At 36.5% G+C, this 14,306-nt stretch overlaps 1 protein-coding gene across 10 annotated transcripts in view; it reads left to right on the top strand.

Annotated features, from left to right (window-relative positions):
• The window catches only part of UTRN (utrophin), a 446,938-nt gene that overhangs the window by 370,802 nt on the left and 61,830 nt on the right, over positions 1 to 14,306 (top strand). For all 10 annotated transcript variants that reach the window (XM_025049288.1, XM_015592099.1, XM_015592098.1 and 7 more), the window contains 2 exons: positions 8,246 to 8,307; positions 10,012 to 10,086. In XM_025049288.1, the coding sequence (XP_024905056.1) occupies positions 8,246 to 8,307; positions 10,012 to 10,086 (137 nt within the window). The remainder of the gene's footprint in view (positions 1 to 8,245; positions 8,308 to 10,011; positions 10,087 to 14,306) is intronic.

The raw sequence follows: 14,306 nt of genomic DNA, 5'->3' as shown, positions 1-14,306 counted from the left end.
GTGAAATAAATAGAATCTTTTTGTACTGATTATAAAGTGAAGTGATATAGTAAAATATTCAAAATAATTATATAGAAAAATAGAATTATTTCTACTTTAAAATATATATGAAAGAGATAAAATAGTAAAATCTACAAAAACTAAATGATATAAATTAGCTTTAAAAAAAACCTGAAAGGATATAATGATGAATTAAACTCTGATGGGAACAGAATCCTGTGGTACACACCCGCAAGAAGGAGCAGACAAGGGCCCCAAGGCCAATGCAACCACAGACAACCTGCAGCAGTGTTGACTGATAGTCTATCTGCTGAGCTTGAGGCCTTGGAAGGCCGTGGTATGGAGCTGGGTGGGGGCGAGGGTGAGGATGCTCTCTTTGAGTTCTGGGCCCATGTGGAGATATTACCAAATTAGTCGCTCCCCTGGGTTTATTGAGTGTGGACATGTTTATTCTTCCAGATCATCTTCCAGTGCCTCGAGTATCACCTTTCCCTCCACTCACACCGAGGCACATGCATTTTGGTCATTGATTCTACTACTTTACTTGAAAGCAAATGTAAACAAACTTTGTCTTATCGTTTTATAACAAATGTTCTATCAACCATGCCTGGAATATTGACATTTGTATTTTGGGGTCAGTTGTAGCTTCTGTTTCTGGTAGCCCTTTACATGCTGCATCTCCACTGCTGAGTGTGAAATTATTTTAAGTTCATTTTATAGTCAAATCCAACAAATCTGGAGTTATCCATTGGTTAGAGTGTAGTCTTTCTGCTTTGTGTCTTCACTATTATGGCAAGCTAATGGCATTTTTAAAGAAAGATTCTATACTTTTACAATATCTATTATCAAATAGGATCATATATCTTTTTTAAAATTTATTTTTATTTATTATTATTATTTTTTAGGCGAGAGAACCCTTGGTTGACCTCACAGATTGCAAGGACCTTGTCAGCTTACAATCCTTATTTTTTATTTTTTATGCCTACAGCAACTGGTCTTAGGTGGTCTTCCATCCAAGTACTAACCAGGCCCGACCCTGCTTAGCTTCTGAGATTAGACAGGATTGAAGGATTATGTATCTTATTTAGATTTTTTTTCTTGAAATGTTGGCATTCAAACTTTGTTTTCCCTTAGATTTATTCTTGTTTTCAAAAGTATAAAGTTGGATTTTCTGCCTTAAAAAGACTAGAGGATGGTAGAGTGTTTGTGAAGGTTCAAGAAGTCAAATATAACCTGAGAAATATGTAAGTTTACTCCCCACACAGATTCCTGATCTGCTGCCCCCATCCCCTCCCCAGGGGCCCCTAATACAGACAGACAGACAGACAGGCAGGCAGACACACAAGCATACAAGCACACACAGAATAAGAATCAACATTACTGATGGTGGTACTTTGGTGATGGTGATGGTGATGGTGATGGTGATGGTACTGATGGTGGTATTCTGGTCTTTGGTGAAACAAAGATTGAGGAGATTATAAATTCCAAAATGAGAATATCACGTCTTAGATCTTTAAGAAGATATTACTTTGATAAACTGCATCATATCAGATCTCCAAAAGTTGTTTTCACACTTTATACTTTAGTCATCTGAATGCAAATTTTATTATTTGGGAGCTCTTGCTTATTGCTATATATAACTTTTATAAGCATGTATAAATACCATATTAGCAGAGCCTGCATTTTGTCAACTTCATTTTATGGAGGTTATATTATTTGCATAGCTCCTCTGGGCTTCTATTACACTCTAGAATTTACTTATGAAGTCTATTGTTCCTTTCTTATTTCTTCCCACTCTGAGGAGAAGTCTAGTCAGATGAAGTCAGAGAGGTAGCCATTGCATTTAGCAACATGGGGTTCATTGATAATTTTGGTAGGACTAGTCTGAGTGGAGAAGTGAAGTTGGAAACCAAATAGGAGTGGGCTGAGTAGTGCTTGGGACAGAAGGAGGTACAGTACTGCTTTGAGAATTTTGTCTATGAAGAAGAGGAAAAGGATGATTGCTAGCAGGAAATGGAGATTCCAAGTAGGAGTGAGAGAGAGAGAGTGTGTGTATTTCAGGATGGCAGACTCTTGAATATTTATACACTGAGAAAAAAGTCTTATTGAGAGAAGGGTCCATAGTGCAGCACAGGAGTTTTTTAGAAATCTTTGGAAAGACTTGGCCTTTGATGGGAAGGGAGATAATTCCTCAGTTAAAGGAATTGAGAACACAATCTGCAGACGGACAAAAGGTTATTGACTTGGTGGGGAGAAGATGAAGGAATTCTAATCTGGTAGGTTTTAGTTTTTCAGTAAAGTAAGATCAAGTTAAATGATACTAAGGCAGGGAGAGAAACTTTCTTTGGTTTGGAGACAGGGAAGGTGCCAGTAAATTATTGTCTTGGGATCTGGGAAGGCAAGTTTATTTGGCAATGTACAGTTGCCAGCAGTTGGACATTTGAGATTTGAAGTCAGATATTTAGAGTAAAACCAGTCTGTCTGTTGAGTGATTTTCTCCAGCTGTATTCATGTACAGCTGATCAGGTCCAGAGAAGGCAAGTAATTGAACTGATCCATGATTGGGTTTTGCCAGGAGCGAGAGAGAAGCAAGGGAGATGAGGTTGTTTGTGATGATTATAATGATGGACCATGGACTCAAATTTAGACAGATTCATCAGAAATATTTTAAAACCTCAGTCATGCGTGTATACTTCCATATTAAGAACTCAAGCTTACAATTAGACTGTCTGGGTTCAAATGCAATTCCTACTACTTTACTAATTATGTGACCTTGAGCAAGTTATCTAAGCACCAGCCTCTCCCCTGGTTTCCTTCATCAAAAAAATGGGGATAATATTGGTACCTAACTTATAGAATTATGAGTTATGCAGATGAAATTTACACATTAAAAGAGTTTCTAAGAGTACCTGGTGCAAACTGAGCACTGAAATAATAGGCTATTACTGTAATTAATATTATACATCCTGCCCTAGTATGTTATCTTTCACTATGCACAGCAAAGAAGAAATATTTCTCTTTCTGCAATTGTCTTAGCCCAGAGCAATGTACATAGTTCTTTTATCCACATATGCATTTTAAATTAACTTACTCACCTCTAATCTTTTCTTTTATATGCCTTTATAATTGCAATTGGAATGGAATGATAAATGGCAAAACTCACAAAATTCAGTTTCAAGAATAAATTTGGATAGATAAGTAACAAGTAAGCGTACTGGCTAAGTGTCCGTTTGGAGACAAATAGGGTGCTTTCTCATCATCTTTTAAGGTTTCATGGGAAAAACAAAACAAAACAAGACCACTCTAATGAGGACAAATGGGTTTTAAAGTATCTCCCTCGGGGCAGTCTTTTGCCTAGAAATCGTATCTTATCAATTTGTCAAAATAACATATACTTTGCTGATTCATTGTATCCTATATTGGACAATTTTTATAGCACATTTTTGTGTTCTAGTCTTTGTTTCTAATCTTGTGTTCTGCTTTGTGCAAGTTATCAGAATACATCATGAATCATAATAGGTAGAAGGATATACTACGTATGAGTCTTATTGGTTAATTTTCATTAAAATCCATGTAATATAGGGACCACATGTTATCCCAACTGAGACACTTATGAGTCAAGGGCCACTTTGCAGTTTTTCATTTCCATAGAAGGGGGTAGTTCTTAATAGCCTTTAATACGAAGCATACTAAATGGCAATTTGGAGTCAGTCGTACATCTAATATGGCTAGAACATTTTGAATACTATTCCTGTGTTTTTGGTGGAATTGTTTTCTAAAGAAAGCCACTCTTTGATCTTGGCTGTCCCTTTCCAGACTCCGTGCACTCTGTACCATCTGTGAAAATCCAGTGTTCCTAGCAACTTCGTTAATGTGTTGTAAAAGATTGAAAATTCGATTATGTTGTGTATATGATAATAAATTGTGAATTAGTGGGACTTTGATGTAACGGCATGTCAATATTTGAAGATGTGGGTACTCGATATTTTATTAAGGAAAATTAGCCTCCAAATTTTAAGCTAGAAAGTCACTGGAATAACTTTAGAAAAAAACGACAACTACATGACTTTTTAGGTTTTTGGTATGTACATTAAGAATTGAGTACAAATGGAAATGTCTGTGTCATCCTCAAAACAACCAATAAAATCTCAGTTATGAAAGAAAAAAAGAGTAAAGGGACACTTTTAATTAATTATACGGGACAGCAGGTACAAACTGGGACTGTCCTAGGTGTGGTAAGATAATTTTAAAAAGTGGTTAATGGAGACATAAGGCACAGCTTTGTGAGTATAGTTAGCCATTCTATATTATATACTTCAAAGTTGCTAAGAGACGAGATCTTAAATATTCTTACCACAAAAATGAAACAGTAATTATGTGAAGTGTTGGAGGTGTTAGCTAATGCTACAGTGGTAATCATGTTGCGGTATATAAATTTATCAAATCGACACATTGTTCACCTTAATCTTACACAATGTTATGCCAATTATATCTAGAAAAATAAAAATTTTTTTAATTAAATAAAATTAAAAAATAGATAAAACCTTGACTCATACAAATATAAAAAGAGCATGTGTCAAAGATTTCATGTAACCCTCTAATTAGTAAGAGAATGGATAAGAAGTTAAACAGATTCTAAGAATATTAAGCACTGCCTCATTATAATCAAATGAGGGTGCCGACATGAGTTTACCCATAGATGCAAAGCTGGCAAAATGATCAGTATACACTGAACAATAATCAGGTGCATTCAGTGGACACAATTTGCATTTCTATGGACAAAAAAAAAAATCATTTGCATTACTATCATTTTCTTCAGTGTGCAGAATTTAAAATAGCTCAAAGACCATTTAAACTTCACAAGACACCCACTAATTTTTTGTTCGTATCAAAAGCCTTCACAGTGTTCCCTGTACAAGGAAAACTGGCATGGTTGGGCACCCTACTAATATACCACAGGTTCTCACTATTGTTTGCTTCATATGATTTTGGATTTAACTGTTAATTTCTGCTTTGTTTAGATTTTTAATCTTTTATTCAACAGATTCCTGTGTCTGTTCCCTCTTACGAGGATTTTTATAACAAAATTACAATTTTACTTTACAGTTTATCAAGCTTTCAATATTAAGGCCCACTCCTCTTTCATATTTGAGATTGGCCAGAACCTAAACTGTTATTGTTTTTTGTTTTTTAAATGCTACTTTTCTTCTGTTTGGGTTGCCTACTGTGGAAGGACTGACAGCATTTTGGCTGGACAAGCTGAGCAATCTGCAGCTGTTCAAATACTTTGAGCCTTTGGGTAGATTTTGAATTTTGTTTTAAAACTCCCCCCTCACTTAAAAAAAAAAAGAAAAAGAAAAAAGAAGGAAGGAAGGAAAGAAGGAAGGAAGGAAGGCAAGAAGGCAGGAAGGCAGGAAGGCAGGAAGGCAGACAGGCAGGCAGAGAAAATCCAACAGCCAACTGTATCTACTACCATTTCTTTGTAACTGTTGTTTGGTAAGCTGCAGTGATACGTTTGTAACCAGAGGCTGTGTTTATTTTCAGGGTTGGCAGTTCTGCCTAATGAATCAACTGGTATTGAATTCACAAAGGGGGACTGCCAGTTTCCCTCCCTCCATCTGTTTGCCAAATGTGTGTGTTCCCTCAGCTCCTACTAGTGGTTCCACTAAAAAGAGCTGTTAGCAAGAGGTGCTCTCACTGAATTCTAAGGCCACTTCCTGACTGCATAAATGCTATTTTCCCCTCATGGTTCCATATGGATTGTTTGCCAAAGCACCACACTTGTGACTCTAAAGAAAGCGTACTTATATTTCTTGTGTAAATATAAAATTTGGCTCTGCATTACTCATAGCTTTCATTTCATACTCAAGCCTTGGTTGGGTTCTTCACGCTGGGATGTCTGTCTCTGGAAAATAGTGTTGCCATAGGGATTGAAGTTACTCAAAAGAAGAGACAAGATTGAGTGAATACTGGTAGGCTAAGACTGGGAGCCAATGATGAAATTATTTGAATTACACTCTATTTCCAGCGAATTCTTTTTTAATTCTTATTGATGGTAGGGAGAAAGTTGTTTTATTAGCAAAATTGAAGTGTGTTTTTTATTTATTTTTTTATTTTTTTAACTTCCAGTCACACACTAGATTTTTAGGCCAGTGCTTCTCAGACTTGAACGGGTTGGTGAATTACCAGGGATTCTGTGAAGATGACAATCGTGACTCAAAAATTCAGCCCAAGAGTCTGAATTTTTATCAAGCTCTGGACCACACTATCACTAGTAAGAATTTTAAGTCCAATAGCTTCAGTACTTTTTCTGTGGTCTTTGAAGTGATTTAGATAGTAAAAGAGTAGAATAGTTTTCTTGGTATTCGTACCAAAATATGAAGTGGAAATATTTGCCTCTGCCTTGGTGTCGAGAACCATTAAGGGAGCCAGACAACCTTCCAAACTCTTCCTGAGACAGATCTTCATATTGTGGGTAGGTTATTTTGTTGGAGATTTTGGAATTACAGGATATTTTACATATCCAGTTTCAAAGCTAAGCTTTAAATATTTTCAAAGGAAATCATGAGTTATTTAGAGGTTCTGTTACCTGGGTATCCATAACAGTGATTATGCCCTTTTCCCAGTGACATGCCCCCCTTCTTGATATAGTACATGAGTTTAAAAAATAATTTCTCTGAAATTTGATTGTATGAATATTTTAGTATCACTTTCATGTACTGTGCCATTTCACTTAGCTTACTAAACAGTTTTATAAGAACTGAGTGTCATCCAAGAAGTCTTTTGAGTACTATAAAATGTTATTACTCTACTCTGACCTAGATAAGGGACAGTAAACTGTTTTTAAATATAAGACCATTGACTCATTGAAGTTAAGACCTGTTCACCTCACACACACAATGAAGGAACCTAATTTAAGCATTGCATTGATCTGTTTTATCCTCATCTTATTCTCCCAAAGACTTCTAATTCTTTGAGTTAAGTCTTGGAATTTATAGAAAATAGAAAATATAAACCTTTTAAAGTGAAGTTTAAGGATCATGAGGGAAAAAATGTTCAATATCTATATAAAAATTAACTGAGGGAGGGATGTACAGTCAAAATGGCAAGAGAGAAACATAACCTAAGTAAGGGGAATGAAGAATCCAGATACATATGAAGATGGTGTCAGGGAAGAAAGCAACTTTTTACTCTATTCTCTTAGATTAAATTTCTGGGAGCCTGTAAATTAAACTGACAAAACATTAGCAAGAGAAAAGAAAGAGTTAATTTATGTGTTAACACACATACATGTAGGAGTGCTCAGTGATGAGTAACTCAAAGTGGGGGTAGAATTTGAGGCTTATATGCCTAACTTAATAGGGGAAGGGAATTGGGGAGAAAATACTCCTATGAGAAAAACCAATAGCTTTCTGTAGGAAAGACTTTTGTTTTTTTTGTTTTGTTTTGTTTTTTTTGAAGGAGAACAGACATGAGATACGAAAGTTTGTAATCGTGTTTGTTTATGCAGGTGCCAGTGGTTTTTCTGTCTTCTTCGTGGCCACGAAACTTACCCCTTGGAGAGGGGATTTATGACAGCCTCATTTCCCAGATATTGCTGCTTTTAGTCAGATAAAAGAAACTCTGAGGAGGTTTCTTTCCGCATCTGTTAAATCTCAGATATTTTCAGCTCAAAATAATCTTTATCCCAACTCTAAAGTTCTGAATCGTCTCCACAGGTGAAAAGGGAAAATTTACACTGGGGAAGGAGAGTCTCAGTAGATTGTGAAGTGGAAATGTTATTCAGAATTACGCTGTTTGTTTCTCTATTTTTTTGGAAACTTGATTAGGACTTCTAAAGTTTAGTGACTTTTTATAGTGCTTCTGCCTCAGAGGATGTATACTGAATGAGAATCTACATCTGCCTAACATAAGTAGAATTATTCTGGAGGCTACATTTTATCTGCCTTCATCAAGCTGAGGATTCAGAGTCAATGACAGTCCACTTTATCTCATGGTTTTAGTTTTTAGTTGTGATTCTTTAAAAATTTTTTAATCTACATTTTCACAATATAATTGCTCAAATAAAATTGTATCGTTGTTTCAAACATTAAGTAATAATTGGGCACCAGGTTTCTGAGTGATCCATCATGGGGATAATTTTGCATGTATTTTTTAAAATTTGAATAAAAATTCTATTGCACATTTTCTGTGTGACATTATTTTATATGTTCTTTTACTTAAATTTATTACTTTTTTTTTTCAGTCATCAAACACAGACAACCTGTTGGGATCATCCTAAAATGACCGAACTCTTTCAATCCCTTGGTGAGTGTTATTTTATTTAGTAGTAATGAATTAACCTAAACGACTTAAAGTTGTATATTCTTAAATGAAAACTAACAACCAGCTTTTCTTACTTGGCATATTATGTTTAAAGGATCATGTCATATAAAAGTGACATATAAAAGTAGTTGAATTTCTAAGGGAAATGAAGTAAACAGGTTTTACCTTCTTTCTTAAGAGAATGTAAGGTTTGAAACAGCATGAGCCAAAACAGCATGATTTTAAAAGGAGGAATGTAATTGAAGATTTTACCTCCCTCATATTGAGTCATCTTAAACTTCAGCTTTTTGTGAAAACAAAAACAAAAACAATTGCAATACAGCGACCTCTAACCCACCACTTTAAATTTGCTTTTAGCTCACTTTTATTTAGTAAATCTTATATAATTAGCCAGCTTAATTTCATTTTGTCTAAGTCATGATGAACAACTAAATTCATTTTAATATTAAAATGCAAGAAAACATTCTCATTTCAGAGGCGAGAATTCCAGTCTTAAGATTTCTAGTAGACTATGACTTTGAACAGATGATTTTGAAAGAGTCATTTGAAAGAATTTTCTCTTTGGGTAGCAAAGGTGCTGCTGCAGAGGGAGAGTGGCACCCTAAACAACAAGTGGGGAGCACCCCTTCTTATCTCTTTAATATCAGGCTTCTGTGTGAGCTTTCATTTGGTGGGTGAGATTGGCGTCAAAGATTGAAGAGAGAGGAAAGTCATTGACTTGTCGATTTGTAAAAGGAGAGGGCAAATTTTGATGATTTCTGAGTTTTGTTCTTGAAGAAGAATTTTCACTCAAAAGGCTAACCTTATAATCAGCTCTTTGTTCTGCTTCTATAGATAGGCTTGCCGCATAGGCCATGGGGCAGGATGACCTCGAAATTAACTGGACTCATCCTCCCTTTTGCTTGTTCTGTCTAAACAACAAATGTACCTACCTGTAACCCATAGCAACTCCCATGCTTTGTTAACCGTATGAGGATAAATTAACCAATTGGCCCATAACAAATGTACCTACCTGTAACCCATAGCAACTCCCGTGCTTTGTATGAGGATAAATTAACCAATCGGCCCATGCCAACTAAGTCCTATAAAAGCAAAGTTGCCCCTGAGCTCAAGGCCCAGATCTGCCGCCAGCTAAGCCCTATAAAAGCAAAGTTGCCCCTGAGCTCAAGGCCTAGATCTTCCTAGTACTAGCTCCTCTGGAATCACCTACATAATAAACCTGAGTTCTCCAGCTCTCCGAGTGCTGCTTGGTTTCTCATTGGTCTGATTTTTGCAACATTTCTGCAACATTTCAGCTCTACTAATCTCTAATACTGATACTCTGTCTTTAGGAGACAGAGAAAGAAATTGCAACATCTGTTGTTTCTAAAGATTTGAGTATTGACTGTAAGTGTGATGTGTGTATTAAGCCATTGGAAGTTAACAGGTTGGGTGTGGCTCTTTCCTCATTTCCCTCCTTTTCCTTTCTCAGAATTTTCTGTATAGCACTGCTTAGGAATGTATCGTACCATGGTGCTAAGGAACATCTAATTATTTTCTTAAATAAAAGCTTGAGTTTTAGAAGACCTTCTAATGTGAACAGATGTAATACTTTTCCAAAGTCTGAAGTAAACAAATACATTCTTGCCATTCAGTATAAGTTAAATAATAAGCATGCTTTTGAATATATTCTCTTTTCCATTTCAGCCGACCTGAATAATGTCCGTTTCTCTGCCTACCGTACAGCCATCAAAATCCGAAGACTGCAGAAAGCACTGTGTTGTGAGTTATTCTACCAAAGTTAATCACTCAGTTCTTTGGATTGCCTTTTTTGTTTTTTAAGACAAAGATAAATGAAGAGGGCGATATGTTTATAGAGTTAATCTGACTTTTAACTTACTTCACTTAAGGAGTTGGCTGTGTTTCTATAAATGCTTTATTATTTGCCCCATCAGCATGCATGCAGTAGTAAAACAAATGAACATATGCCATTCTCAGTTGGAGAACAAAATTAACCAAAATACAGCAGTAACATTAAAATCTTTTCCAAAATTATACTGCCACCCAATTTAAAAGGATTAAAGCAGGGAATCACAGTATGTAGTAGATCATTGCCTCGATAGTATTTTGTTAACTCTTTGGAAGTATATGGTTCGAAACAGTTTGATTCAATACAATTATATAATAAAGAAACACGAAAAAACTTACATTTCTGATCCAAATTTGGACCGGCACCTTAGAAAATTAGATAAAAGGCTCTGTTCATTTAAATATGTCTTAAAACATTTGATATTATCAACATAAACTTTTCCTGTAGAATGTGTGTCCAGAGTGACATCCTGTGATAGACATTTCACTAAAGGATTATCTCCCCCACCAAATAACCAAAATTTAAGTAGAAATGTGAATACTTTTAATAGAGTATAGATTTAAGCTGTCTGGATTCACTTTGTTGTTGTAGTATTAATGATTAAGTCTGTTCAAAGAACATTTAGGCCTTATCCAATAGTTAATATGGAAATTATCATTTGCCTATACTTTTAAGACAGGATAATTTGAATAATTCCAAGTATTCTTGTTTCCTGCCTTTTGTTAACAGTTATTATATGCCTGGGCAGTTCAGTGAAGCTTTGAAAATTACCCTTAGAAAAAGGATATGTTAAGGTTAAGAATTGCCTTAAAAGTTAGTAGAAATTAGAAATACATTTTAAGCTGGTTACGTGACAAGAGTTGAGGAAGGGGAGTATAGAATCATTCGAAGACAGCAATGCAAAGCTTTAAAATAAGAAAAACTTATGTTGTATGTGGAAGAAAAGTCTATAAAGGGCTGAAAAACACTTCCAGACTAGGTGGTAGAAGAAAGGATGAGATGACATTAATGCACATAATATATGGAGTCCCAAATAATTGGCACATTGTAGTGATTACAGCAAGTGTTGCAAAATTACCAGTGCAGAAAATATGAAGCCAGCACACTCTGGCTAGCGATCTGTATGTTGAACCAGAAGGACATAGGAAATCAATTTGGAGCACACAGAAGAGATGTCCAGTGAGCTCAGTGAGTCCATGGTGACACCAGTTTTGAAAGAGGCTCAACTGCATGTCCAGTATCCAGCTGACAGATCTGGAAGGTCTTCTCATGCCTGATTTGCTATAAAATGAGGACAAGTGACTCAACAGCAAAAGCTCCCATCGACAGAACGCTGCTTTGTGTCATAATGAACATGGTCCAGGTTTTCACTAATACTTCTGGGTGGGTAAACATATTAATGCATTCGGTGTTTTCTTCTGTTGGTTCTTTTGAGTCCTCAAGAAAAAACTTCCTCCTTCAACTCATTTCTTCAAATCTGAGAGGAGCAGAAGAGCCACACCTTATGAACTAAATGACATTTAGAAATGCAAACTTAGAAAAGTGCTGGTTTGTGTTGGATTGTAAATATTTGAGGTGATGATTTTAGAGCCGTCTGGCCTCAACAGTTCTGCTTTCTAGCCTGGGACTTTTGTGCCTCTTGTCAAACTCTCCCGTTTATGATTAATCTGCTCCTTCTTCTCTCATCCTTTCTGTTTACTTGAAATTCCCTGACCCTTACTCTGCAGTGGTCTGTAACCCTTTATTCCTGCCAAATACTGTTAAAAATTTACTCTTTTGGAAACATTGACAAGCTAATCCCATCTGCCGGGCAACTTTTCCAGAACTTTATGATCGCCTCGAACAACTGTTTCTCACATAAGCAGCATATGCGTGCCTTTGTGTGATAATGTTAGGACGATTGCCCTGGCTCCTTTGAGAACTGCTTTAGGTCAGGGTTGTCTCTCATTTTGTGTAAATCTCCACCCAGCATAATGTCTTAATACAGAGGGCATTTTTGTTGATCTGTCATTTATTGCTCATTCATTTATTGGGCTCCGAGATTGTACAGGAGATAAAGCGATATAAAAAGAGTCAGTTCCCACACTCAAAAGAACTTAAATTTGGAGAGAGCACATTACACATGGGCGCAACTCCCCTGTTTACAACAGATCCTTGTCGCCCTCAGAATGGATGGCCACTGGCTTGGCCCATCTTACCATCTCCATCCACCTCGTTCTCTGTGCTTTACATTTGGTTCTCATCAGTTCTAGTGGGCAGCTGAATGACAGGCCCTGTATTTTGTTCCTCCTGCCTGTATAGCTCTTGACTTAGCTCCTTGTGCTTATCTTCTTCCCCTGGCTGGTCCATTCTCTTCCTTTAGGTCCCAGGTTAACTGTTGCCTGTCTCTAAGGAGACTTTCTTGGCTGCTTTAAAGTAGGTCACTCCTGATATCCCATCTCATAGATTCAGTTCTTATGTGGCACTTGTCATAATGTATGATATTCTATTTATTTACTTACTTGTTTGTCTCTCCAAAGGAATTAAGCTTTTGTGTGAGGGATGAGTCTGTTTTCTTCTCCACTTCGGGCTTCTTACAATTTCTAGCAAAGAACAGTCTTCTAGCCCATATTGAATGAATGATTTAAGTTTGAAAGTTATAGGATTACACTTGAAAATATGTATCAGAAGACTTATAGTTGCGCTTTTTAATAGTGAAATTTGTTTAATTTTGGCATATTCATAAATATGGTATGATACAGCAGCAGAAATAAATGAACTAGTAATCAGCACCAACATGGTTGAATCTTAAACCATAAAGGTGAATGAAAAAAATCAAGTAGCTGAAGAAATTCATACAGTTCCATTCCATTTATATGTGGTTCAAAATCATAAAGAACTAAATGCTGTATTATTTAGGGACACATGTATATGTTCAGTAACAGAAAGTAAAGTACAGAGGTTAGTAGTTCTTCTGTGACTACGAGGGGATGTGATTAAGAAGGTTTTCGCAGGGGGCTTCCAAGATATCACTTAACAGTCTATTTCTTTAGCTGTGTGATGGATTAATGGGTGCTTATTCTATTACGTTTCTTGAGACCACACATACATATTATACAGATTCTTCTGTATTTCGATTTAAAAACTTTATGTGATAGGCAGTAACAGAGAAGCCAAAGGGAAGTTCTGTCAGAGGAAGGAGTGATTCCCTTCATCGTGGAGAACAGAGCAAGCTTTCTTGAGAGGAAGCATATTAGTCAGGTCTCAGAAGCCACACAGGATTTGGGCACATAGCTGTAATCAAGGATAAGAGGAGAGAGAGTTATATGCATGAGACTCACAGGCCTGGGTGGAGTTCAGATAATAATAAAGTCTAAATGGAGTCGCTTATGTGCTATTTGTCCGCTATTCAGAAATGTCTTTAAAATCCATTTAGGTCCAATTTGAAGGCCATTTTTTATGAAACGTCATATGATTTCTTTAGTTGTTTGTTCTTCAGGCCCTCCTAATGTCATATTTAATTTTTGGACTTTTTTTTTATGGAATGAGGTACTATAGAATCATTTTCTGTTTTGTGGAATTTAGAAGGTAGAGCCAGTCCTGGATATATGCTTGAGATGATATCTAGGACAGATCAAAGAACCGAAGGAACAGAGGACAAGGAAATAGTTAAGGCGAAGGACGATGACGGCTGAGCTGGCTGGTGGTTGTAAGAGAGGAGCTGAAGGTGTGGGTTTGTAAAGAGGAGTAAGAACTGATGATTGCAAGAGTTTCTTTCATGAAGAATGAAAGAGGGAGAGTATTAGAATATCTTAGGAAATGCAGACTGATGGCCTGTGGAACATAGTAGCCCCATTACTGGATCCTCAGTATAACAAGAAGGCAAGACCTTTTATCTGGAACATGTTAAGGCGGAGGTTCCAAAAAGAGAATAATATAGCTCTAGTTGGGAATAGAGCAGTGGGAATGTAGTTCAGGTCTTCAGGCCAGGAGATCAGCATGAGAAAATAGAGTCTGGAGTCATGTAGAGAGCAGTAATCATTGAAGTAATGAAAGTGAGTGAGGGCATCAGGCTTAGAGCGAAAGGCTACATACAAGATCTTGAGTTCCACCTATGTTTCTGCGATGTCTGGGGAAGAGGAGGGACAAGGTG

The sequence above is a fragment of the Pteropus alecto genome, unplaced genomic scaffold, assembly GCF_000325575.1.
Source record: "Pteropus alecto unplaced genomic scaffold, ASM32557v1 scaffold185, whole genome shotgun sequence".
NCBI lineage: Eukaryota > Metazoa > Chordata > Mammalia > Chiroptera > Pteropodidae > Pteropus > Pteropus alecto.
The sequence above is the reverse complement of the archived record's forward strand: the minus strand, read 5'-3'. Positions and strand labels throughout refer to the sequence as shown.